The sequence below is a fragment of the Olea europaea genome, chromosome 14, assembly GCF_002742605.1.
Source record: "Olea europaea var. sylvestris chromosome 14, O_europaea_v1, whole genome shotgun sequence".
Lineage (NCBI taxonomy): Eukaryota > Viridiplantae > Streptophyta > Magnoliopsida > Lamiales > Oleaceae > Olea > Olea europaea.
The window spans coordinates 15,267,098-15,292,292 of record NC_036250.1 but is presented as its reverse complement, the minus strand read 5'-3'; the positions used below and the strand labels follow the sequence as shown (position 1 = coordinate 15,292,292).

Below are 25,195 nucleotides of genomic sequence, written 5' to 3'. Positions count from 1 at the left end.
ATGTTGTTCTCGACATTTGATTTTTTTATCAATTTGTCACGAATTTTGAGAAGTGGCTTCCATGAAAAGTTACATTAAAATAAATTCGGACGACAAAAAAAAAAAAAATATATATATATATATAATACTTTAAAAAAATAACGTAAAAACAAAAAATATGATACTTAAAAAAAAAAAATCACGTCTCCGTGACACGGAGACATTCTCGACATTTGCCTCCGTGTCACGGAGACATTCTCGACATTACATATGTCATTCTCGACATTTGAATATCATTTCATTAAAAAAAAATTGAAAAAATCATGTCTCCGTGACACGGACAAGTACCTCCGTGTCACGGTGACATTCTCCACATTACATATGTCATTCTCGACATTTGAACATTTTATTTGTCTAGAATGACATTTTATTTTAAACATAACATTTCTTGACATTTCGAAATATCGTTCTCGACATTTTTAAGTCAACGAAAAATATAGCATTTATTGTGATTTGACATGTATACTTTTGAAATAAATATGGCAGGTTATGTGTCAAAATTTTATTCGCCAATAACAATTTTGCAAAAATGTCAATTTTTTTGTCTTAGTGTGGAATTAAAAATTGTTAATAAGGGTATTTTGGTCTAAATTTTTCCAAATTGGACATTTTTGCAATGGTTTGCAATAATGGACATTTTTGCAAATGACTAAGTAAAAATGGACATTTGATGAAATTTCCTCTTATCATCTTATATAAATTGATCATTAAACAAGCAAACACTTTTCAACGGCAGGAGATTGAAGGCGCACTCTATATTAGCCTGCACTCAAAGCATAGAATCGAACTTCCCTCACTAGCCGTTACTATTGCAAAATATGGACGTCATTCAAAAATCTGACCGTTATTCTCTCCTCAACCAAACCCCCTCCTTGCCTTCCTCCCAAACGCTTATCTGAATCAACCAAGAAAATTTTTGCCATTACGAAAAAAATGGTGAACGACAATGAGCCAGTCACGAGCCCCCAAAACCCGAAGGATCCACCAAGAAAACAATCACACGCTGTTGAAAATGCCGGGAAAGACGACACTTTGTTTAGCCCAAGGTTCAGATCAGTGGCGGCCATGGCCGGTTGGGATGAAGAGGCACTGCTTGTCGCCAGTCTTGTTGTTGAAGACACCCCAGATCGCCAAATTAAACACAAGAAACGCTCCAATTTACAGAATTTCAAGACCCCACCAACAAATTCAACGAGGTATTAAAACTAATTGGGAATCATGTAAATAATTTCGTTTTCCAGATTCATCCGCCGGTGCTTACATTATATTTTTGAGGGAATTACCTTATTGTTCTTTTTCCAGAAAACGCAGGGCTCAGAGAAGGAGTCCTGCTTCAATACCCGTGGTTGTTCTTGATCTTGATGAAGATGGTTCCACTTCAAAACAAGGTAATTTTCGTTTCTTCCTTTTATTTTTTGTTTACTTCAATTAAATTATTACTGGGTTAGATATTTTTTTACTTATTCTGATTCATTTTTGTTTTTCTGTTAATGAATGATGATGGATAGAGAGTGAGAAAAACAAGATTCAGTCAAGAGTTCCTGCAGAAATGGAGAAGAAAACTGGAGATGATGAACTTGATACTAAGGGATCCAAGTCGACTCAAGAAGTTCCTTGCATTGATCGATTACGTGAAGAGCTCTCTTGCGCGGTAAAAATCAAATCATCATGAACAAGCCTTATGTTTCGTTAAAATCTCAATATACCCTATTCTCTTTTCACCGTCATCTTCACCCCTAGCTCAAAAATAACAAAATCGACTTTTTAGTGTAAAAGAAGGAGTTTTAAACAAAATGGGAAAAATCCTTTCGAAAATTCATCTGTGCATCGTCAATGTTCGTTTCTATACATAGTATACAATATTGATGTCTGATTGATTTGGCAGATTTGTTTGGACATATGTTTCGAACCGAGTACTACACCTTGTGGACACAGGTAAAGTAAAATAAATGGCTATTTCAATCTTTCCTCATATATAGTTTAGAAAAATACACTCATCAAATGGATTGGATTCTGCAGTTTTTGCAAAAAATGCTTGCGGTCTGCAGCCGATAAATGTGGAAAGCGATGTCCAAAATGCAGAGATCTCATCAGGTATATATCACTTAGCAAGCTTGTTCATAAACAAGGGACTTCTTGAATTAGCCCATGCCCCTTGGTGTTTGAACTATTGGGCTGTGTTGAGCCTAATAGGCATTACACTTTTTTTGGAAACATATATTGGGTATTCGATACAAGTATTGGGTTGTCCTAATTATTTTTTTGTAATAAAGAATGCTAGGAAGATGACTTTTTGGTTATCCTTGTATCTTCTTCTCCATTATAGTAAAAACTTTCAATCTCAAGTGGACATAACTCTCATATTGATAGATCTTGCATGATATGGTAGGAATGGTAGATCTTGCAAAGTGAACACAGTTCTTTGGAACACTATTCAGCTGTTATTTCCCCAAGAAGTTGAGGCGAGGAAGGCAGCGGCAGCCAGTCCCTCGAGTAATACTGAATCTCAGCCGAAAAGTGCAGCAAGAGTGAGTCATTACAACGTGCGAAGCAGAATTATTGATGCCTTGAATAGTCCAGAGTCGGAAACTCGAGACCCTGAAAGAAGAAGCCATCGTATTAGAAGCCGGAGTTTCCGCTCGTCAAGCAGAAGAGATGTTAGTGTGAGGGCCAGAGAGTTGCCAAGCCAGGATGAGGATGCTGCATTTGCTTTGAGATTGCAAAGAGAAGAATTCATGGAGGCTTTTAGGAGCCCCAGTGAACCGAGAAACTCACTTGCACTAGCTAGAGCTAACTTGAGAGCTATGGCATCACACGCTGCTAATATTCGTGTTAGACGCCATGGAAATTAGGCGATGTACCTCTCACCCGAGAAAAGGTTACAAAAGTGTACCTCACACCCCAGTTAAGCCATGTTACTGTCTTGGCCACGTTTGGTACGAGTAATGATCATGATTAGATAGTATAACAAATCAAATTTTACCCTTTTTTATTTATCGTGCAAATTGTGTTATATTATCTGCTAGTCTTGTCAATTTACCATCATATTTGTAGCCTTCTTATGGCTACTTAGGTAAAAGAATAATGTTATTCATCTAGATTGATGATTATCGTCGATATACATTTGACAATCGATTCAATCACCACTACAATACCCAATAAAGTTGAAATGTATATTTATTTATTGAACAATGTAACAATAATCCATTATTAACATGGAACTATGTAATTATCACTTTAGATGAATAACATTACTCACTCCAAAAAGTGTGTTTTGCAACAAAAATATGCAATCTTAAGTAGTTCCGCTCTCTTGACCAAAAAAAAAAAAAAAAGGACAACTCGAATTGAATTATTGGACTTAAGCGGAAAGACTAACAATTCAAGATTCAAGATCACACAAGCACTATGAATTTGTTCAAAACACATTGGAACACCCAAATCACAACTCTTAAAAGGAAAATAAAAAACTGAAAAAGATGAAGCCCAAAGCAACTTTTGTTCTTTTTATTTATTATTTATTATTATTATTATTAAATTTTTTTTTTGCCTTTTAACACTAAAGTCTAATAGCTTATATGTCAAAGCAAGGACAAGATCATCATAAGTGAAAATCAATCTTGAAAACCAGAAATGTAAAAGTACATATATCATTCGATTACATTCTCGTGAAACATTACATCTCGTCTAATGAAAAATTGCTGAACTTAGGAGTATGACTTGATAAGCTCGTATAGGTTACAGATAACAAAATCAAGTAAATCCTAATCTCACATAAGTTTTATCTCACAAGAAATACAAAACACGCAGTTGAAGTCAAATACCGAGGGGGCACCACATAAGCTTTGAGAACCAATTTATATATATATATAGCAAGACATGTATCCCCAAGCTGAGTTCCATTGCTTCTTTCATCATCAAGATATACACATGCAAATACCGTTGTCTTGTTCTAACTTAGTATGAGAACTCGTGACCTCGTAGTGAAATATACTTCTTGACCCAAATGGCAATGTCTTCAGCACATGCCTGGGCCTGAGGGGTCTTGAGAAGAATGTCAAGGGTCGCAAATTCATGAACTTGATCCTTGTACTCCAGAACAGGCGCATCAACATTTACCTTCCGGAGCTCCTCTGAGTATGCAATAGCCCGATCTCTCATCCAATCATGCTCTGCCACCACTGTCAGTGTCGGGGGCATCTGCTTTAAAGGTGGCCCTCCTCTATCAGCAACAAGTGGGTTGGCCGCAGGATGGTCAAGGTTGAACTCCTCCTCGGATAAGAAAAGTTTCCATGAAAGTATGCACATAGCCTTATCATAGAAGTAGGAATTTGACAATTTAATTTCAGAATGTGTTGGGACACTTCCAATGAAATAAGGATACATCAAAACTTGGGCCACCACCTTAACTGGGTCCAAAAGCTTACCAGCCTCTACAGCTTTCCGTGCCACATAATCAGCAATATTTCCCCCACAACTAGCCCCAAGAAGAACACATCTGTATGTATATGTCAAAACAAGTCAGTAAAGTAGCTCAGGAAAGTTCCGTTAAGTCAGATACAAGGACCTTGACCAGAGATAAATTGATACAGAATTGCATGCATAGGAAATTCAGTAAATTAATCCATCTCTCTTCTTAATCACTTAATGGAATAAAGTTAATATTGTACTGCACTAATAATTTATACCAGTCACACGTTTCTCCTTTGTTCACCCTATTCTTTTTCCTTTTCTTTTTGGGCATGGGAGGGGCAAAAAGAGGGACTTTTCCCATCGAAGTGCTCAATTCTGGTTTAATTATAATCGATACAGAAGTGCTTGCATAGCTCTGAGTTCCCTATACAGCCCCAAAGGCTGCTCCAGAAATATTTTAGAGGCAGTTTATGCTGTCTTCAGCCCTCGCGCTAAATATCACCTGCTCAGTGCAAAGTAGTGGAGAACCACTCATCATTTTTGACAAATAAAACCAAAGTTGATCTGAAAGTTCATTCAGTCCAATCAATGCAAAGTTTTCACAAACTACGAAATCTATCAAGCCATTCTTGCTTAAAACTAATATGTTCTCAGGTTCTTGAATTCATGGCAGAAGCCAGCAACAGGACAGTGGGTACACCTGCTGACTGTCTTTATAACTACGCGATTTAGTCTTGACACATATCACCACGGACAATTTATGAGCGGAATTTCCTTATGTTACATTCAAAACATGAGCATCAAACTACATGAAGAAAAGGATCGAAAATTTATTCATTGGAAGAAAGAAAAAGGTGAAGATAAAAATCTGAAAGTTATCAAGATACGAAGAATGGGTTGAAGAGGATAAAAATACCATGAGAATTTTTCCTCTGACAGTTTGATTAGTTATTTATGAGTTCAGGCTTTAAAAGGATTATCTCATACAGAAGTCATATTGAGCAAGTTAAATATCTCAAAGTTGTTCAAGTAAATCTGGATACAAGAACTAGCTATTTTGTAAAATAAAAATAGAAATATGCTAGTCGCTGGTGATATAAATTTACAGTAGCCCATATTTTCATGATGATGCTTCAAGTGCCACTTGTTCATTGTTCTGATACCAATACCACATTATCAGCCAATGATTTGGATAATGGAAAAAGAAGGAAATTTTTTTGGACACCATCCGCTCAAGTCCACCCAGGCAAGTTTTAATAAAGCTTATGATCGCTCATGTTTATAAATGATTTATAAGCACTCAAACCACTTCTTATCCACACATTTTTAGAGACTTACAAGTACAACCAACTTATCCATCAATCATTTCTATTTATTTATAATTTAAAACATTTATGTTTACTTCCCAAACATGCTCAAATTCAATTCATGCGAAAATTAAAGAACTTCCCCCAACTCCTGACATTTAAATAGAGAAAACTATTCCCTCAAAAGGCATGGAATGAAATAAGGTAACTATCCTTGAGATTGTTGCTTCCAATTCCTACTGCCACCAAATGGATAGGTCAACATTTTCCTGAGAAAATGTTGAATGCTAACATACACCCTCTACGACTAATCTACTGGCAAAAAGAATGATCATGTGCAGTTGATGCTCCATAGCTGCACCAATCCCTAATATATTCATGTTAGTTGGTATATTTTATGAAGGACGATCAACAGTGTCTGACACTAAATCGCTGCATCGGTTCTTAAAACATGTATGTCTGTTTGCAAATTATATGATACATTCTCTAGCCTTCTGATTGAGAATAAACTACCCCAGTTAATTGGAATGAAAGAAAAACCTAAAATCTTAAATACAAGCATGGAATACTTCATTAAACGAGTTCTTGGCAACATACAACAAAGAATCTCAATCAATCTAATTATCAAGCTAGATTTTAGTGGCCAACAAAGAATCAATCAATCTAATTATGAAGCTACACTTAAGCGGTAATTCTTCCGCTTCAACACCATATTGTTGCAATTTAAGACAAATAACTTTCAGCAAATCAGTACCCAAAACTTGCGTGTTGTATCTTTGTCAATTCTTAAAGAGGGGGAGAAAATCAGATGCATTATTGTAAACAAACTGGGATTCGCTTAGAATCCTCTCCCTTATTTTTTTTTTCACTCTAATTTTCTTCACATTTCACATGCATATTATTTTTAAGACTAAGAATTGAGATTTTTATTGGAAGCAATTATTTACTCAAGCAAAAAAGCAATCTGCAACTAGAAGCTTACAAAACATTTGTAAGATGTCAAATCAACCCAACTAGCATTAGTTAGAGAAAATTATAGCACATGTGCATCTATAAAACCAATGACACATCTTGTCATGCCGCGGCATTGAAGTGCATAAACCATGAGATTTGAGTTCCCTACAAGTACGATGAAAATTTAACGATGGGATTTTGAGTCCATAAACTATACAAGGGAAAAGCAACAGTAAAAATTGGACACTATAACAAAGTAAATTAAAATATAATTGGACATCCATACTCCTTTAAAAGCATTATCCTAAATCTAGTCAGATAAGAGGCTAAAAAGCTACCCATGCATGCTCCTTAAAATTCTTGAAGTCACCCCGCATGCTTTAGTTTAACCCCCATTACGTCCACTTAATCTTCATTTCAAATGCAGCTTTACAAAATATAACCATAAAAACAGACTATTCTTCATTGATAGGTTAACCACCAGCTGATCATAAATCAATAAAATGAAGGTTCCAGCAAATAGCAAATAATTCACCTTAAAAGAACAAAGAGAAAGAAGCTAGATAATATACATTCACGTACAGAAGTAGCAGAAGAGAAATATTATGATTTAAAGATTAACAACTAAGTAAACAGAATTTTAAAACTCTAGAATGGGATTCTGCTATTGCATTTCAGTTATATTTCAATCTTCATTCCACAGTGCATTCGTTTCTGGCATCTCTCATTTAATTATCCAGGAACTTTAAATCCCATTACTTTTATTTTTTAACTATGTCACTTACACCTACTTAAAAGCGAAACAATCTGAAGAGTATAAGCCATCCAGACAAAGCAACAGCAAGAATCAAGCTCAGTTTAATAATCATTCATTCGACAGTAATTGATAAAGTCTACCCTAAAGTTTTTCGTCTACGTCCAAAAATGCATTAACAAGAAATAGCTCTCAAACAAGTCAACGTGATCAAACCTAACCTCGATGGATCTCCATGAGCAGCCAACCAAGGCTCCACCATTGATGCACCAAATGCATCAGCAACGTGCCACTGACCATCCGACTTCCTTAAATCTGCTCCACCACCCTGCATACTCCCCAATGATTTACTACATTCCGCCAAATTTGATTGCTTTGCCAACCAATGCAGTACCTTCAACCCATCATCATATGCCGCGGGGTACTTATTCTCAGGAGCTAGCCTGTACCCCACGGCCAACACAATCACATCACATAACTTTGAGATACGCCTACAGAAAAAATCATTCGACTCAGAATCGTTGCTCCCACTCACAAATCCCCCACCGTGAAACTGTATCATCACCGGCAATTTCCGAAAATTATTCCCCATCGGATTATAACCCCTGTATGTTCCATTCTCCGATTTCAATCCAACACCATCGCTACTACATCCATAACTATTTCTCCTATAATTATCCTGATTATGAGCATGCTTGACCGTTACACCATTACTGCTAGAAACATTATTAATCGCGGACCCATAGCTGCTCCGACGGAGCCCGTTTAGATTTGGATCCGATCCGGCAACCCGGGAAAGAGGTTTGCTGAGGGTTTCAGAAAAATTAAGGCAAGTATCGGGAAGAAAAATACGGACTGAGACTAATGTCAAGGGATCGATGTGGATGTCCTTGGTGGCGACACCGTCGGTGAACGAAGGGTTGGCAGCCGCCACCGTCTCCTCCTCCGGCCGTGACGTCACACCAAAACTCCCACCACCACCGACATTGCTACCCGGGTTCTGAAATCGGTTTTGCAACCGATGCTTTAGCATAAATTTGAAGAATACGCTGTATAATTTCACGCCAATGCTTGGCATTTCCGTTGAATACAAAATTACGTATATTAATATCTGCACAAAATTCTTCTCCCTCTCGCTCCGTTTCTATAATTTGATTCAGACAGTAAAATTAGAATAAAAGCATGTGATTGAACTCAAATGGTTCTAATTTATGGATTTACATTGGATAATTAGGGATTTCGTCCCGAATTTACGGAAAATTGAAATCAAAACTTCATTAATTTGTCAAGAGAAAAAGTGGCTTACAGAAAGAAATTAGAATGGTAATGTCAGTGCAATCGATTATATGTATAGTGGAAGGATATATTAAAGAATTTCACCATTAATCTCCAACTTATAATAAGTCTCTAAGTTCATGTCAAAGTTAAGCAAGGATTACAATCTGGATTTTAATTTAAATCAAAGTCAATAATTAATTTTAAATACATATTTTATGGGTCACGCAACTTTACTTTTCAACTATGTATTTCATCAATTTTTATGTATGGCATAGTTTTTATGAAATCATGAATTACTTCAAATTTCAAATACCGTCCCAAATTAACTTAATTTCATAAAATTGAACAAGTGAAGATTACGTAATGATATAATCGATTATAGGTATATGCATGGTTTTATACTAATGATGACCAATTACGGAAATATAATGAAAGTTTGAGGATTAATTTGTTCATTTTCAAAATTTGGAGACTAATTTCATACTAGACGATAGATTGAGTATGAATATTGAAAATTTTCTCAGATAGGTTGACATGTGGGATTGCGCTGTCTATTTGTTTGTTCTGATGTCCGTGCCAGATACTCCATGTGGTGCAAGTAAACTGGGGCCGTTGATCTGCTGGATTAATCTGTTCTGTGTGTCCACTGTTTAGTTAAGTAGTTGTGCTTTTTCTGTTTGTACCCCATGAAATGGACTAAGAAAGTCATAGCGTACAACTTCTGATAAACTTAGAGAAGTGAATTCCTTGCATGACATGTTATGGCGATGCATATAAAATACACTACATAAATTGCAGATTACAGAATACATAAATGAAAATCAGTTGAAAAACATTTAAACATAAATTTCTTGATTGCAAAGGCCATCATTCTAAAAACTAAAGAAAACAAATTTCCTCCATAAGCCTCCTGTAGTTTTGTCGCCGAAGTTCATATCTACATTTCCAGCGTAACCCGGCTGGCCAAAAGTAAGAAGCACGAAGATGGTGGACAAAAATGATATAAAATTCTCTGGTAATAGTTCCAACTCTGAGCTCATTCTAGCCATTTGAATAACCTATATACCAAATAAGCTAAGAAATCAACTGTAGATCTTCGGTCTCTAGCCTGATGTCTTCAAGTTCATCGTGCTAGGAACGAGCACAGGTTCATTACTTGAAGCTTTCATTGCAGCAATTTCTTCTAACCGCTTCCACGTTGCTTCTCGTTTCGTCCGAGTTTCTTCTTCCCGTGCTTCATCTTCTTGGAACTTCAGCAAACACTCCTCAAGGAGCTCAGGATCAGTGTCGGAGAAAATCTTCCGGACATTCAGTGTCAAGCTCTGTACTGCCTGGTTCCAGTGATTTTTCGCATTCCTTTCCAAGGTAGGGAAGATAATTGGCAGTATAACTTTACGGTTTTGTTTGATAAGGTTCTCGATATGATCATTGTTCCACAAAAATAAAGCCCTCTCAGCCACCTGTAGAAACAAGAGTTGTACAGCATGAAAACGGAGATATCATCGTCTTTTTAGTTTAAAAAGCACTTTAATAAAAATTATTGTAATTTACAGTTGTCATCAAGGAAAGCAATGCTCTAAAATGTCGTATATACCAAGCGCTGTGCACAAAAATTTCAAGCAGTATCAATTATTGGGGTCAGGGGATAGGCACTTCGAATCCTATAATCCAGTAACATTTCATTGGTGATCAGGTCAGAGAAAGGAGTGTTTTCCGCTTTAAACATTTTAAGCCTGTTGCCATAAACATAACTAAAACCAATTGCGCTCACTAAAACCAATTGTGCTCCCTTTTCGTCATACTTTTAGTAATGATAACTTATTTCAGAACAAAATTCACCTTTACAATGTTATACTTGTTGGCCAAAGAATGGGAAACAAACGGGGGACTAAATAATACTTGACAACATTAAATCAGACAAGATACTAAAATGTGCGTATGCAGTGTCCCAAACTCCCAATGCATCCAAAATCACCTTCCTAAAGTATACAATAAATTATCATTAAACTAAAACCCCTCTCCTACAACTCATCCACATGCTTGTATCTAAAACGAGACTACAAAGAGATCAGAAGCCTTGTCGTGTAAACATGTTAAATAGGGGAACACTACACATGATGTTTGATAATAAGACGTAGAACACTAAAGATTATGGGAGTGTTTGAGCCATATTATTTTGGTAATAATGCATTCTTGAATAGTGTATTGATGGAAAATGTGTGGTTAAAAAATAAGGAAAATTTTTTTATATGCTTATAATATTATTTTATTGAAGAATGTGTGGTTGAAATGATGTCAAATCACTGTTTAAGAATGTATTTTTTTGGAATAATGTTGCTCAAACACCCCCTATATGTACAAACAAACAGATATCCTACTAGGCAATTGGAGGTTTTAAACTTCCAAATTAAAAGGGAAAATTGCAGCAGCGATCCCTAACCTTTCACATTTTTCCAGACTTTATCCTAACCTTTAATTTGTGTCAACGAAAGTCCCTAACCTTTCGAAAATATTCAATCGAGATCCAAATGGATGGTTCGACCATTAGTTGACCAAAAGTCAAATGGTTAATTGAATTTTGACCAATTTTAAAAGGTTAAAATGGTAATTTTATATTTTATACAATAAAACAATTAGATAAAATGCAATAAAATAAAATAATTAAATCAAAAAATTATAAAACCAAAACCTAGTTCAAATGGTCATCTTCCCCACCCTACCTCAAAACTAAACCCAAGACACCGCCGGCTATCCCCACCGTCGGCCATCGCCACCACCATCTACAAGACTCCGGTTATCGCCACCAAAACCTCCACTCTTCAAGACATCAAGACCAAAACCTTCATTATATTTTTGAAAATCTTGCAGCGAAGCTGAAGAACAAAAAACTCGCGACAACTGAAAGAAGAAACTCACGAAGCTGAAAAAAAACTCGCAACGGTTATAGCATAACGTTTTCAGATTTGCGTAAATCAAGTATAATGTCCTAAAATCGAATGGGATTTTGAACAGTTGGCCAAAGGACAAAGGTTTCGATTTACAGTGCAGTGTAGTTTTTCGATTTATAGTGCAATGGTGTTTTTGGGTTTCGATTTTTATGTGTTTTGACCAGTCGACAGTAACTGTTGTTTTGGAGGGACAATTGAAGGAGAAGACCCTTTTTTGGCCGGTCAATGGTGTTGTTGGCCCGACGATGGCCAGAGGTGACGAAGACCTTTAGTTTTGAGGTTGGGGTAAGGGGAGGGGAGATAACCTTTTGAATTGGGTTTTGGTTTTTTAATTTTTTGATTTAATTATTTTATTTTAATTGTTTTATTATATAAAATATAAATTTACCATTTTAAACTTTAAAATTGATCAAAATTTAGTTAACCATTTGACTTTTGGTCAACGGTCAAATCATCCATTTAGACCTCAGTTGCATATTTCCGAAAGGTTAGAGACCTTCGTTGGCACAAATTAAAGGTTAGGGTAAAGTCTGCAAAAATGTAAAAGGTCAGAGACCGCTGGGCAATTAGATATTTCTCTTCATCCCACAACCGAAGATTAACGTTGGCATTGGAGGAGATGCATCTATTAAAAGCAGCAGGCTTGACCTAAAGACCCATTTGGGACTTCAAATGCAATGCATTAGCCCATTAATATAGTTGAGAATTTTTAAATTATGAACCTAATAAACCAGTATAACTTCAACAGTTCGCCGTTAAACCGACCGGTTCAATGGTTCTTCAACAGGATTCTAATTTCTAATTTACAACACGACCAGGAAGACTTGTTGGCCGGTTCCAGGTTTTCCAGAGCGGACCTGAGCCAGTCCAGTCATAACTTTGACAAATATAGTCAAGGATATGGAAAACAGGATGATCAATTAACTTAATTGTCATCCATTCAATGGGAGTGAAGAAGGTTTGGTTTGAATTTTTTTCAAATCAAACAATTTTAAATGATTTGAAAATTTCAAAATTAAACCATTTCATTTCCCAAAACAAATCCTTTTTTTTTTTTTTTTTTTTTTTGGTGGTTTTAAAACAACGAAATGAAAAAAATAAATACAATGCTTTGAAATTTCACTATAACATTACATTGAAACCTTCTATACATACAGGTTACAAAACTAATATATTTGTCACACTAAAAGCTTAAACCAATAAATTAATACAAGGTTCAACCATGATATTTAAGCTTCCACTTCATTCTTTAGATAAGAAAAATATTATCATAAATAAATTATTATCTTCCTAACAAGCCAAGATAAGCCAACTAACAACTAAACTTTTTAAATTATAAATTGATCTAGCCCTTGTTTGACAACCATTATTTTTCATTCAATTTTCTCATACTCATTTTCAACTATACATTTTCAACTATACATTGTCATAATAATATATTCTTCACATAAATTAAAAGCTTTTTCTTACTTTTGAACCACACATTCTCCTAAAATTTACTATTCATAAACTAATTCCTTCCAGAAAAAGTTTCAATCAAACAGGGGTCTACTAAGTAATATATCTTGAGTAAAACAAGTAATTTTTTTTAAAAAAAATTGGGTGAACAATTCGATTTAGTTTCAAGCAGAGTTTTTAATTATCGATACATAAACCAAACAACTTTTAACGGCTTGGGTTGGATTTGAAATACTCGAAACCTAAACCACGTGAAACCAAACTAACAAATTCAAAACTATAATCTTCTCCGGTTGACAGTGTTTTGCTCACCGACACTTAATGGTATACCAATTTATTCCAAAGCTCATATTCTTGTCTAGAAAAATTCAATGATTACCTACTATTGATATCACTTATGGACAAATCTTGTACAATTTCCAAAATACAGAATACATAACTAGACCATGTTTCGCTAAGCTTAAAGAAGTAACCTTTTTTTGGAGACTAAGAAAAGACTTAAAAGAAAATTGGCACTAATAATGTCAAGGAGAAATGGTAACTTCTTATAAAGTTAAAAAATGTTGGGCAAAATAGTTACTTAAAAACGTAACTTTTAAGCTTAGCCAAATATACTCTTGTTAGTAGCCGAGTGACATTTAGTTTTCTAATAATCGGCTTTGACACATAGTTTTGAAACACAATCAAGTGTATGCTACGACATAAGTACAACATCACTGATGTGAAGTTCAGGGTAAGCCACACAATTATGGTAGAGTGGGATGGGAAAATGTTAAAATAAAGCTCTACTTGAATCAGAGAATCTTCCCATTTAAAAGCCTATTTAATATTTTTTTAGCATGATCAGGGATGTGAAAACCCACCCACGAGAATATTTATGTAACTCGAGTCAAACATTACATACTAAAAAAGACTATCATGTTTGCTGGATTCATAATTGAATCCGGACACAATCTACCAAATTAGTTTGATTTATTGTTTAAATTCATAAATAATATATTTCATGTGATGAATAACATTTAAGAGACAGAGTAGGACAACCGAAGTACAAAAATAGTTGCTCGGTAGATACTATAACATTGAACATACAGTTCACAAATGGAAGTTTTCAATTGAAACATAATTCACCATGTGAGCCATATTCTATGTCCCACTTTGACCAGTCAACTCAATGTTTTTGTTTCAACCTTTAAGTACAAAAAGCACGCCCATTGCCATAGTTCATGTATTTGTTTACACTTTACATTTAATGACTACAGTGCGAAATTGTGCTAATGATATTTTAGCATCACTGGACTTCAATACTTCTACTAAACAAGCTTCTCGTTTTTACTATTACTCGTGGGAAGAAGGCCCCCCTCCCCAACAAAAAAGGACAAGTAAAAGCAACAAACTTAAGTTTATGAGTAGGGTTGCACAAAAAAATCGCGAAACGGCAACCCGAACCGAAACCATTGATTTGAAAGCATTGGTTCGAATCCATGTGGAAGCACGATTTTTTCCCTCAAACCGAACCAAACCTTTTCAAAATGATTTGGTTTAGGTTTTGATTTTCAAAACAGCACAAAATCGAACAGAACCATTTTTAAATTTTTTTAATTAAAACATTAATTTCATTAACTTATAAATTTATATATATATATATATATATATATATATATATTCGACAATCCAAATCATAATTTAACAAAACTACAGAAACAAATCATGTCCAAAGCTTATGAAACCCTAACATAAACTCTCATTTCCTAAACATTTGACACTTATCTGTCACTGCTAAATGAATCGCTAGTCGCCTTTTGCCTGTCAGTTTGATAATTTCTACCTATATCGCCTCTTTCTTTATTCTCTCCCCAAAAGTCTCAAATTCTCAATCAAGCCATTTTTTCATTGTTCTTTATTTTATTTGTTGTTTTTTAACTTATTATATACTTGTGAACTGTGGTTTGGACAGAAAAATAATTGTTTGTGCGCCTAGAAGATTAATGAGCTTGTTTGTGGGTTAGAAAGAACGAAGAACAGAGTGAATTGATTGTGTGAAAATTTCCTAATTAGTACTACTACCTTATACTTTCATAAAGTAGTGAGAGAATGAAATTCGTCAATTCTCAATAAGTCTAAACTCTATCAATTTTGTACATTTAAACATATTATGTTCAATCCTTATTTAACATCTCACTAGCAAAACAAAAGGAATTTTAACTAAATTGTAATAGCAGAATATGACTCTACTTTTACCAAACGCTATACGACAATATGAATGTCAAACAAGAAAAAGTAAATAGAAATGAAGAAAAATATATTTGTTCTATTAAAATCTTTTAGCAACCAACTTTGAAAATAATTTATTCATGAATTTCATTATGTTTCATTGTAAATATGAGTGTAATTCAACATTTAACATTATTAGTTCTCGTTTTAAACTTATATGTTAACTTGTTTTAAATATATTAATATAATGTCGATAGGTAAATCGCGGATTAAAATCAAACCAAACAGCAAATCATGGTTTAGTTTGGTTCATTTCGAAAAATAAAATGATTTGGTTTGGTTTGAAAAAATTCCAAACTGTATGAAATAGTGTGAGTTGAAAATATAGCATAAAATACCCAAATCAAACCGCGTTCACCCCTATTTAAGAGAGTAAAAATTTCCAAGTTTCTTAGTTCCAATGTATCAAAATCAGTAATGAACGACCATTAAAATGAATTTGATACATGTAATCTAGATGAATGTGTATATAGCAGGTGAATAAAAAGTGGTCTCAGAATATGCAAACACTAACAGGGATTGTTATATAACTTGTTGAAAAAATCATGATGAGAAAAAACCGTCAAAGAACCATAAACAACAAACCTGAAAATGCAAACTGCTAAGACAGCGACTGATCTGGCGGAACAAAGGAACCATACAGCGCTGGAACTCAGGAGGCTGAGTTGCTTCTAAAACTTCCTCCAGCTCGCCTAAGAACATCACCTCCTTCGAACTGTTTGTGATTGGCCAATATTTCAATAAGCCCCTTATGACAGTATCAGCAAGTTTGCAATCCTTTTCAACAAATTGTGCAATGCAATAAGATAACTGCTGATGGTACATAGATATACACTTAGGTTTGTGAAGTGGAATAAGTGCCCGGACGAGGAAGAGTTTATGCTCTTCTTTTAACGGCAACGCGAATCCGTTTATAATACTTCCCAAAATCTCCAAAAGTTCTGCAATTCCATTATGCTTCTCGGTTTCAAAAATAAACTGGTAGAATATATTGTTGATAGCTTTCCTAATGTATGGACGGTGAACCATGAACTTTCCATAAATACGGTGCAAAACAGTCTTCAAGTACTCTCTTTCTCTGGGATCTTCTGAATCAAAGAGATCCAATAATCTTAAAATGAAAGAGTGATCTATGTACCGCTTAGCCAACTTTGCATCTGTCTCTGGTGAAGCCACGAACCTTAGAAGGAATTCGTAGACAATTTGTAAATGGGGCCATGCAGGGTCCATCATGGGCTCCTCTTCTTCTAAGTCAGTGCCCTCAAAAACTTTGTTTTCATGAGATTGAGTAGAGAGTACCCGGAACAAATTTATGGATACCATTCTTATAATATCTTGCATAACGGTTTCTGTGAATTTCACATTTGTGGAAGTAACGTAATCAACGAGCTCCACCAATGTCTGTTTCTTGATGTCTTTTTCTTTCAAATTCTTCGTTGGGTCAGTGAAGTCAAATAACACACAACCCAAATTCAGCTTTTTGATAAACAAGTTTTGCTTTTCGGAATTAGGGACATAACTAAAACTAGGCAGTGCCTCATAAGCAACTACTGCATTCCCATTCACCTTTGCATTAGATGTATGGCCGGAATCCGAAGTCGGATTGATCCCTGAAAGAGATGTAGCATTTGAATTGCCCAACCGAGAGTTTGTAGAATAATTGCTTCTCGAAGTATTAGAAGAATTTGTAGAGAAAGTAGAGGATCCTCCATCACGATTATCCCCTAACTTGGTCTGTTTCCGTGGGAGCCTATTGAGTATATTTTTAATCATCACCTACACCTAGAAATCACAATCTTCTTCGTGCTAACTCAACTGCTATTGACCAATCCAGTTATTAAACGACCGCCAGTAGACAAACCCTCAATAATGAAGGAGGTATATGACATGCAAAAACCGGATCATTAAACCAATTCCAACCACTAGTTACCATTCAATGAAGATCAGGTCTCCTTTTATGATAGAAATGTCTCCATCGCCATAAGCCCAAGCATGATAAATGTAAGTTCAGATACCACACGTCTGTGATGTGAAAAAAGAAAACGGAGAGGAAAAAATCAAACCAAATTCACATTCAAGAAATCACACACCACCATAAGTTGTAAAAGTAAGAGTTATCTTCATTAATCCAAAACAAATATGGAAAGATCGATTCATCTTTAAGTGAAAAAATTACAATCCAAAAAATATTATTCCCACTCCCATTAAGATAAATATTTAGTCGTTATTAAATATAATAATAAAAAGCCAGCATGCCGAGTAAAGTTTAAATTAAAAATTTACTTCCAAGAATATAATAGTGAGATTCTACATTGTTTACTTCTTCACAACCTGAAACCCCAAGAATAGAAGCAAAATTTAAACTTACTTTAGCTTTCTTCGTCACCCAATTTTACAAAGATTCCCAGTTATTCTGCTATAGACAACAAGATCTGCGCGTGATCTACAACACCCATATAACATTCATCAAGAATCACCTACAAAAGGCGTCAAACATGATCACCAAAACCCACCTTAGATACAGCTATAAATGCATAAATACCTAAAGAACAAAGCTTTACATGCATATTTACGAGGAAAAAAGTCAATAAATTACGGGTCATTGATTCTTACATATAATATTGAGCGAAAGAAAAAGCACAGAAGTGGAAAAGATCGAGTTTTGAGAGCTGGGTCAATTATTGAAATCTGAAATTAATTCCGAAAGAGAAGAAGGACAAACAATTTGCACAGAAAATTATTTGTTTGTTTCTTCTGATTTGATTTTCTACCCTTTTCAAAACTGCACTGCTCTCTCGTTCTCTTCCCCACTCTCTCATACGGTTTTCTCCGAATAGGGATCAACTTATGAGGAGAAATGACAACATCGGCCCCCCACATACAATTCTAGCAGCGTGTTGTTCTCAAACATTAAAACGATAATTTCCATGATTGACGACCATTATTTTGGGGGAAAAAAATGGATATTTTGAATAATAATTTCTTTGAATAATATATGACTAAAAATTGGGAAAAAATCTTGATTTACATTCAAAACGTGTTATTATGTGAATATGTTGAAAATTAGTGTCAACCTTTCATAATATTACATTATAGGGGTATTGTAAAGATAAAAATCAAAATCAAAAATTAATTTTAATAGCATATTTCATGAGATTTATAATTTTTCAACTAGAAGTTTTATTTAACTTTTATATCAAAATTTACTAAAAATCTAATTTTATTTCCACCAAACAATGGTGTACAACAAATTTAACGTATTAAAGTACAAAAATTGTTAAAATTTGTATTTTTGAGAAATACAAGTGGATGCTGATCTAATTATGATTGCAACAAGTGCAAGATCCTCTGATTAGTGATTTGAAAGTTTGGAGATGGAGGTCCATGTTGCTTGGATTTTAAACTTCAAGATTTGTTGAAAATTTTGATTGTTTGGCACTTGGATTTTGATATTTGGATTTGAACTTTAGGACTTGGATTTGAATTTGCTTTGATTTGAAGAGTACTTTAATCTTTTTGGACTTGATTAGATTTGCTTAATTAAAAGAATATTTTCATCTTCTTGGTATTTTCCGAATTTAGGGTTGAGAAAGTTTTTTCTTCGTGGGAATTTTTCCTACAGCTTTCACTTGTGAGTTTTTCATGGATCTTTAGTTTTATCTATAGTAAAAATCGTAACCAATTTTGTAACAAAGTAGGTTGGGTTTTAGTAGACTTTAATTTAATAGACTTAATTGGGTTAATCATTATAAATTGATCCAATCTACTAATTATTTTTTACGTCAACAAATGTCCCCTCAAAAATTTATTTATTTCACAATAAATAAATAGATAAATCTTGAATTTTTATTTTGAAAGTTTTGGTTGATAGTTTATTTAAAAGGTTTTGCCATTCGTCCAGGACTATATGGGCTCTGGATGAACACAGGGCACATGTGATCCCAAGAGTAACAGACTCTAGCAAAATCCTTATCTAAAATTGGCCTATTCTTTTCAAATTAAAAAATAATAATAATACTTGTATCGATTTGCCACAGTGTGGTTAGATACTGCCCAAAGGCAGCCTCAACTTGGGAGGATGGGAATGAAGGTTTAAAATCTTTAAAGGAAACATGAACCATATCAAATTTGAAGAAAATGCCCAAATGGAATAAAGAATTCGTGGCAAAGGGACATTTTGATATTTACAATTTTTTTAGCAGATAAATTGGCACATTTTTAAATTTGAAATTGTTTAGAGTTTAATTCAAAAACTCTTTTTCAATTTATTTCCTATTTTTAACTCACCTTATTTTTTGAATTTGAATGTGATTTTATAATTTGAGTTCTAACGAGTCTTCTAAAGAGATAGAATTCTATGTGCTCATTTGGTAAAAATTTTGTTAATTGATTTTTTACTGTTAGAGATAAAGTGGATCCTATCTGTAAGAGAAAAATTCAAAAATGACGACTGAAATAGTGAAATAACGGTCAAAAAATTGATTTTAATTAGGTTAAAATTTCTACCAAACATGCTTTATATAAATACATCACTTTTTGGCTCAATTAGCTCCTGTCTGACAACCTTTAAAATTTTAAATTATTTGTTATCGTATCATTTCACACCACACATTCACATAACAAAATATTCAATACACAAATCAATAAAATTTTCTTACTTTTTAACTCCACATTTTTCAAAAAATATATCTAAAACTCTTTAATTCTTAAAATAATGGGTGACAGACTCTTTTATTGTGGTTTCTACTGAAATACATCCTACTTTTTAAAATTCATAATCTAATTTGAAAAAGAAGAAAAAAAATTTTACAAAATATGTTAGAAAAATCATTGACTTTTCAAAACGATTTTTACAACCTTGATTTTTGAAAGGGACAACGTCACCTATTGAACTCTCTGCTAAAATGCAAAGTAGAAAGAATTTTCTACTATTGTTATATAACATTCATTTTTGCTTTTTAGGTTTGTTTCTCCTTCTCCCTTTGGAGCTTGTATCACAATAATTATTCAAGAAAAAAATTTTGAATAGTAATGTTTTAGAGAATGTGTTATTAGAAAGTAGGGAAAAATTTTTGATATACGTGTAGAATATTATATTGTGGGAATGTGTAATTGAAAATGACTATGTAGCAAACTATAAAACAATTTAATGATTATCAAACAGACACTTAATTGTATAAAGAATTTTCTACTATTGTTTTATTAGATTCCTATTTTTTTTTCCTTCTCACTTTAATTATGTAAATCTATGTAATTATATTATTATGAAAAATAGACTGCACGACGAATTCATATATTAAAATATAAAAATTTTAGAAAATTATATTTTGATAAAAAAAAAAAAAGTAATATTAACCTTCTTGTAATTGCAAAATTGTAAAAATTATCTAATTAATGATTTGAATATTTGAAGCAAGTGGCGACTGGCTTGAATTTGGGGTTTCGAGAATTTGTTAAAAAATTGATTTGTTGAGACTTGTCTTGTTCGGTACTTGAGCTTCGGGGTTTGAACCTGAATTTGATTTGATTTGAAGAAGACTTTGATTTTCTTAAACTTGGCGTGAACTTATTTGATTCGAAGAAGATTTTGATCTTTTTGAGGTTCACCGGATTTAGATTTGAGATGATTTCTTCCCAGTCTCTGGCTTTGAAATTTTTTCAGCACTTCGTGATTGTTTTCTTTGCTATCACTTGTCTTGTTTTCCTTCCTCCTCTTGTCTTATAGATCATTGGTCCTATTTATAGGGGTGAAAAATGGGCCGAACGGCTCATCAACTCGCGAAAACGAAGCTCGTGGGTGGCTCGGGCTCGTAAAAACACGAGCCCGAGCCCGCGAGCGGCTCGTTTGGAACGAGCCACGAGCCAGGCTCGTGGCTCGTGTTAAATGTGACCGAAACGGTCACATTTTGCCACGAGCTAAATGTGACCGAAACGATCACATTTTTTAAAATGTGACCGTTTTGGTCACTTTATCAAGTCAGTAACCGTTTCAGTCCTCCATTTTTTTTTCTTTTTTTTTTTATCGTTAACGAAATTCAGTGACCGTTTTGGTCCTTATATTTTTTCTTTTCTTCTTCTATAAATAGTGGCATTTAGCCACAAAATTTTTTACAATTCTCTCTCAACTCTCAATTATCTTTCTTTCAACATTCTTGTATTGTGTTGATAACTTGCAATTTATAAATACAATTTATACAATATACAATTCTCATTTCTCAGTTTTCACTATATTTATTGAAATTTTATCTAATTTTCATTTCTCACTACATTTATACAATTATTCTTCTATTAGTTATTACTTATTACAACTAAACAAATGGATCCGCAATCATTTGTCGAAAACGTGTTCGGTGTGGGAGGAAACGAATTGCCTATGACACCGCAAAGTCAATTTCAGAATTAATTTGAAGGTTTAAATGACATACCCCTACCTGAAAATATTCCAGATTTGGATCTTCATCATCATGTAAGTGGCAATCCAAATTATCCAATTAATTTGGATGATGTTGACGTTCCCGAAGTAGAACACGATCAGGAAGAAGAGGCTGAATTAAACATTCCGATGCGAGGGGAAAGCAAAAGGGGAAAAAACAAGCAAAATGTTGGGATCACTTTAAGTTGATTTCGACGGAAAAAATCGTCAATGGAGTCCGAGAATCCAAAGCAGTATGTAAATACTGCCAACAAAGATTGGTATGGCAAAGAGGAATTGGTACCATCCATCTCAACCATCATTACAAAGTATGTGCGGCCAAATACGGACTTATTCCAAGCTGTCAAACACAATTGCAATTTGACAGTCCAGACGCCGGTGGTTCTGTTGCACCCCTATCCACATGGGTGTATTCGGAGGAGAAAGGTCGAACCGGAATGGTGAAACTTGTTGCTGGTGCTGAGTTGCCTTTGACATTAATTGACAACCAACACTACGTCTCGTATGTGAAAGAATATCTGCAGTCAAGGTACATTGGGGTAAGTCGAAACACTCTTCGTTCCGATACAATACAATATTTTACTTCAACAAAACAACAATTAATTATAAATTTGTAAAAATATGGGGGTGTCATATCTTTAACTTCAGATATATGGGAAGGGATTAATAAAAGAGCATATATAGCTGCAATTGCACATTATATAGACCCACTTTGGTGCATGCATAAAAAAATTATTGCTTTTAGAATTATTAAGTTTCCTCACAACACTAATAATATATTTAATGCTATTATTAGTATTGTTAGAGAATATCATTGGGAAGGTAAAATTCGTTCATTTACTTTCGATAATACTAGTGTTAATAAAGTAGTTGCTGAAAAATTGCATAGGGCATAGGGTACTACAACCTGATTTTGTTGGGTAATTGTTTCATATTCGTTGTGTATGTCATATTTTGAATTTAATTGTCCAAGATGATTTAAAATATATAAAGGATGAATTTCAAAATATTAGGATCGTACTAATATATATCACAATCTCTTCAAGTAGAAAACAAGCATTTGAGGATTATTGTGCCGAAATAGGAGTGAAAAATGCTAAAACATTTGTGAGCAACGTAGGTCATAGGTGGAACTCTACTTACTTGTTAGTAAAGTCATGTGAAGATTTTGAACATTTAATAACTGACTTTTATAACAATAGACATATTAGAAGTGATGACGAGGGTATGTTAACTGAACGTGATTGGTATTTAGCTTTGAAAGTTAAAAAAATTTTGACATCTTTTTATGAAACTACTAAAATTTTATCGGGCGTTTACTATCCTACCAGCTGTATGGTGCTTGAACGTCTTTATATAACTGCAAAAATATTTCATAAATACAGAAATGACCCTAATTTTAGTGAAATTATAATTGCTATGGAATTTAAATTTAGAAAATATTGGGAAGATTTGCCTATGTTATTTCTTTTAGCATGCGTAATGGACCATCGATATAATTTATCGGGAACTAAATATATAATTGATCAAATTTCAAATGCCTTAACATTTGATACACCTATCACATATAGAAATTTAGAGCAAACATTATGTGAAATGTATGAATTATATGCGAACCGAATGGGTACCAATATTAGTCCGGGTACCATCTGCACCTACTCCTTCCACTGAAATTGGAAAAAAAAGATGTGGAAATATTTAATTTATTTCAATGCATTAATTCGTATAGATTTGATTCATCTGCAATGCATTCATCTACTACCACTGCCACTGCCATGTCATCACCATATGTATCTCATTCTAATCATACATCTACGGGCTCAAGTCATAATGCATTGCTTGCTAAATTAATTGATTATTTCAACCATAATATGCCAACATATAAAAAAATTAAAAAAGTTCAGATGAAATAATTGAATTCTAGCGAATGTATGAACGATGTTGGTCAGTTATATCTGTGATTGCAAAAGATCTGCTGACACCTCCGGTTAGCACTTTTGTTTCGGAGTCTGCTTTTAGTGCAGGTAAAAGAGTTTAGAGCGAGGTCAGGAGTCGACTGAAAGAAGATATTTTAGAAGCGTTAATGTGCGTTAAGGATTGGCAGGACGCTCATTTTCGATTACAAGATAAATATGCTGAAATTGCATGTCGTCAAGTAAGTGATATTTGATTTAATTATATCGATGAAACTTTTCTTTTCTTATCGTTACTTTTAATTTTCTTTAAAAAATTGTACACGCTACAAAAAATTGTTCGTGTACAATTTTTAATTCCGCCTACTGAAAATTTAAGTAGCCGGTCCCAAATCCTAATAAAGGAGGAGGGTTTATATTTTATCTATTTTAAAAAGAAAAAAAATAAAGCCTTCACTTTTATTTTTTCTATCTCTTTTAGTTAAAAAAAAATTACTTTTCTATTTTTCAAATTACCTATTTATTCCTCAAAAAAAAATAATAAAAAAAAATATTGATAAACAACATCTACTCTCGAGCCGGGCTCGGCTCGGCCCACGAGCCGCAAGATCGTGGGCTGAGCCGAGCTCGCCCTATTTTGGACGAGCCGAGCTCGTGCTTCTACGGCCCATTGACAACCCTACCTATTTATAGGAGAAAATTTATGCTAATTTTGGTAATCACTCAATTATATTTAATTAAAAATAAATAATTAAGTAATTATGATATTTTATTTATTTGATTATTTATTTAAAAGGTGAGATGGGCCTTTGAATTTTATGGACTTTAGTATATTTCAATTTAATTGGGCTAATGATTTAAATCGAATCAATCCATTTTTTATTTAAATTAATTAATAAATCTTGATTTTCGATTTTTTTATTTAATTTGAACTCAAACTTCCCATTGGTAAATTATTACAGATGGAAAATTCGAGAATAAAAATAAAATTCGTATCCTTTGAATTTGAGAATAAGATTTTTTTTTTTTTACATGAATGTCATTCGATTATTTATTTATTTTTATTTTATCCAACCCATAACAAATTTGATTTGAACAGGCCTCGTGCGTTTTATGATAAATTGGATTTATGTGAATTCTGATATCCACCTATTTATATGAACAAATTAGAAGTTTTGGACACAAGTGAATTAACTTTGCAAATAAAGGTTATTTTTTTAATTATTGGTTTTCCTTGGTTTTTGCTGACAACCAAGAAAACAAACGGCAAAAACCTATACTAATATTTTTTTAATTAATTTTCTTGGTTTCTGGTGGCGGCCAGTGTTTTGAAATTCCAATTCCAATTGATTCCAGTGGCGGCCAGTGTCTTGGAATTCCAATTCCAATTGATTCCATTGAAATTGCCTTGTAGAAACCTTCATAAA

At 33.8% G+C, this 25,195-nt stretch overlaps 3 protein-coding genes across 4 annotated transcripts; 1 reads left to right on the top strand and 2 right to left on the bottom strand.

Annotated features, from left to right (window-relative positions):
• The first annotated feature begins 829 nt into the window (after positions 1 to 829).
• Positions 830 to 3,057, top strand: LOC111409289 (LON peptidase N-terminal domain and RING finger protein 3-like). The gene is made up of 6 exons (XM_023039312.1): positions 830 to 1,235; positions 1,342 to 1,427; positions 1,548 to 1,690; positions 1,925 to 1,974; positions 2,059 to 2,133; positions 2,429 to 3,057. Exons 1-6 carry the CDS (start codon positions 973 to 975, stop codon positions 2,889 to 2,891), a joined length of 1,080 nt encoding a protein of 359 aa, XP_022895080.1. The 5' UTR covers positions 830 to 972; the 3' UTR covers positions 2,892 to 3,057.
• A 616-nt stretch (positions 3,058 to 3,673) lies between these two features.
• On the bottom strand, positions 3,674 to 8,794 carry LOC111409288 (probable carboxylesterase 16). Its single transcript, XM_023039311.1, has 2 exons — positions 7,689 to 8,794; positions 3,674 to 4,537 (listed from the first exon to the last, which is right to left on the bottom strand). The coding sequence occupies exons 1-2, from the start codon at positions 8,543 to 8,545 to the stop codon at positions 3,997 to 3,999; spliced, it is 1,398 nt and encodes a 465-aa protein (XP_022895079.1). The 5' UTR covers positions 8,546 to 8,794; the 3' UTR covers positions 3,674 to 3,996.
• A 694-nt stretch (positions 8,795 to 9,488) lies between these two features.
• Positions 9,489 to 18,378, bottom strand: LOC111409287 (serine/threonine protein phosphatase 2A 57 kDa regulatory subunit B' theta isoform-like). Of its 2 annotated transcripts, XM_023039309.1 has the most exons (4): positions 18,036 to 18,377; positions 17,791 to 17,899; positions 16,008 to 17,444; positions 9,489 to 10,205 (listed from the first exon to the last, which is right to left on the bottom strand). In XM_023039309.1, exons 3-4 carry the CDS (start codon positions 17,193 to 17,195, stop codon positions 9,849 to 9,851), a joined length of 1,545 nt encoding a protein of 514 aa, XP_022895077.1. In that variant the 5' UTR covers positions 17,196 to 17,444; positions 17,791 to 17,899; positions 18,036 to 18,377; the 3' UTR covers positions 9,489 to 9,848. The 2 variants fall into 2 exon arrangements, with proteins under 2 accessions (XP_022895077.1, XP_022895078.1); XM_023039310.1 differs by lacking the exon at positions 17,791 to 17,899 and having other exon boundaries at positions 18,036 to 18,378.
• Positions 18,379 to 25,195: the final 6,817 nt, after the last annotated feature.

Bases quoted from the DNA above. Each gene is read 5' to 3' on its own strand.
- LOC111409288 (XM_023039311.1), bottom strand. From the start codon at position 8,545: ATGCCAAGCATTGGCGTGAAATTATACAGCGTATTCTTCAAATTTATG. The intron at 4,538-7,688 runs GTTAGGTTTGAT...ATATACATACAG, and splicing joins GCTCATGGAGATCCATCGAG to ATGTGTTCTTCTTGGGGCTA.
- LOC111409289 (XM_023039312.1), top strand. From the start codon at position 973: ATGGTGAACGACAATGAGCCAGTCACGAGCCCCCAAAACCCGAAGGAT. The intron at 1,428-1,547 runs GTAATTTTCGTT...GATGATGGATAG, and splicing joins TGGTTCCACTTCAAAACAAG to AGAGTGAGAAAAACAAGATT. The intron at 1,691-1,924 runs GTAAAAATCAAA...TTGATTTGGCAG, and splicing joins GTGAAGAGCTCTCTTGCGCG to ATTTGTTTGGACATATGTTT.
- LOC111409287 (XM_023039310.1), bottom strand. From the start codon at position 17,195: ATGATTAAAAATATACTCAATAGGCTCCCACGGAAACAGACCAAGTTA. The intron at 10,206-16,007 runs GTTTGTTGTTTA...TTGTTTCTACAG, and splicing joins TTAGCAGTTTGCATTTTCAG to GTGGCTGAGAGGGCTTTATT.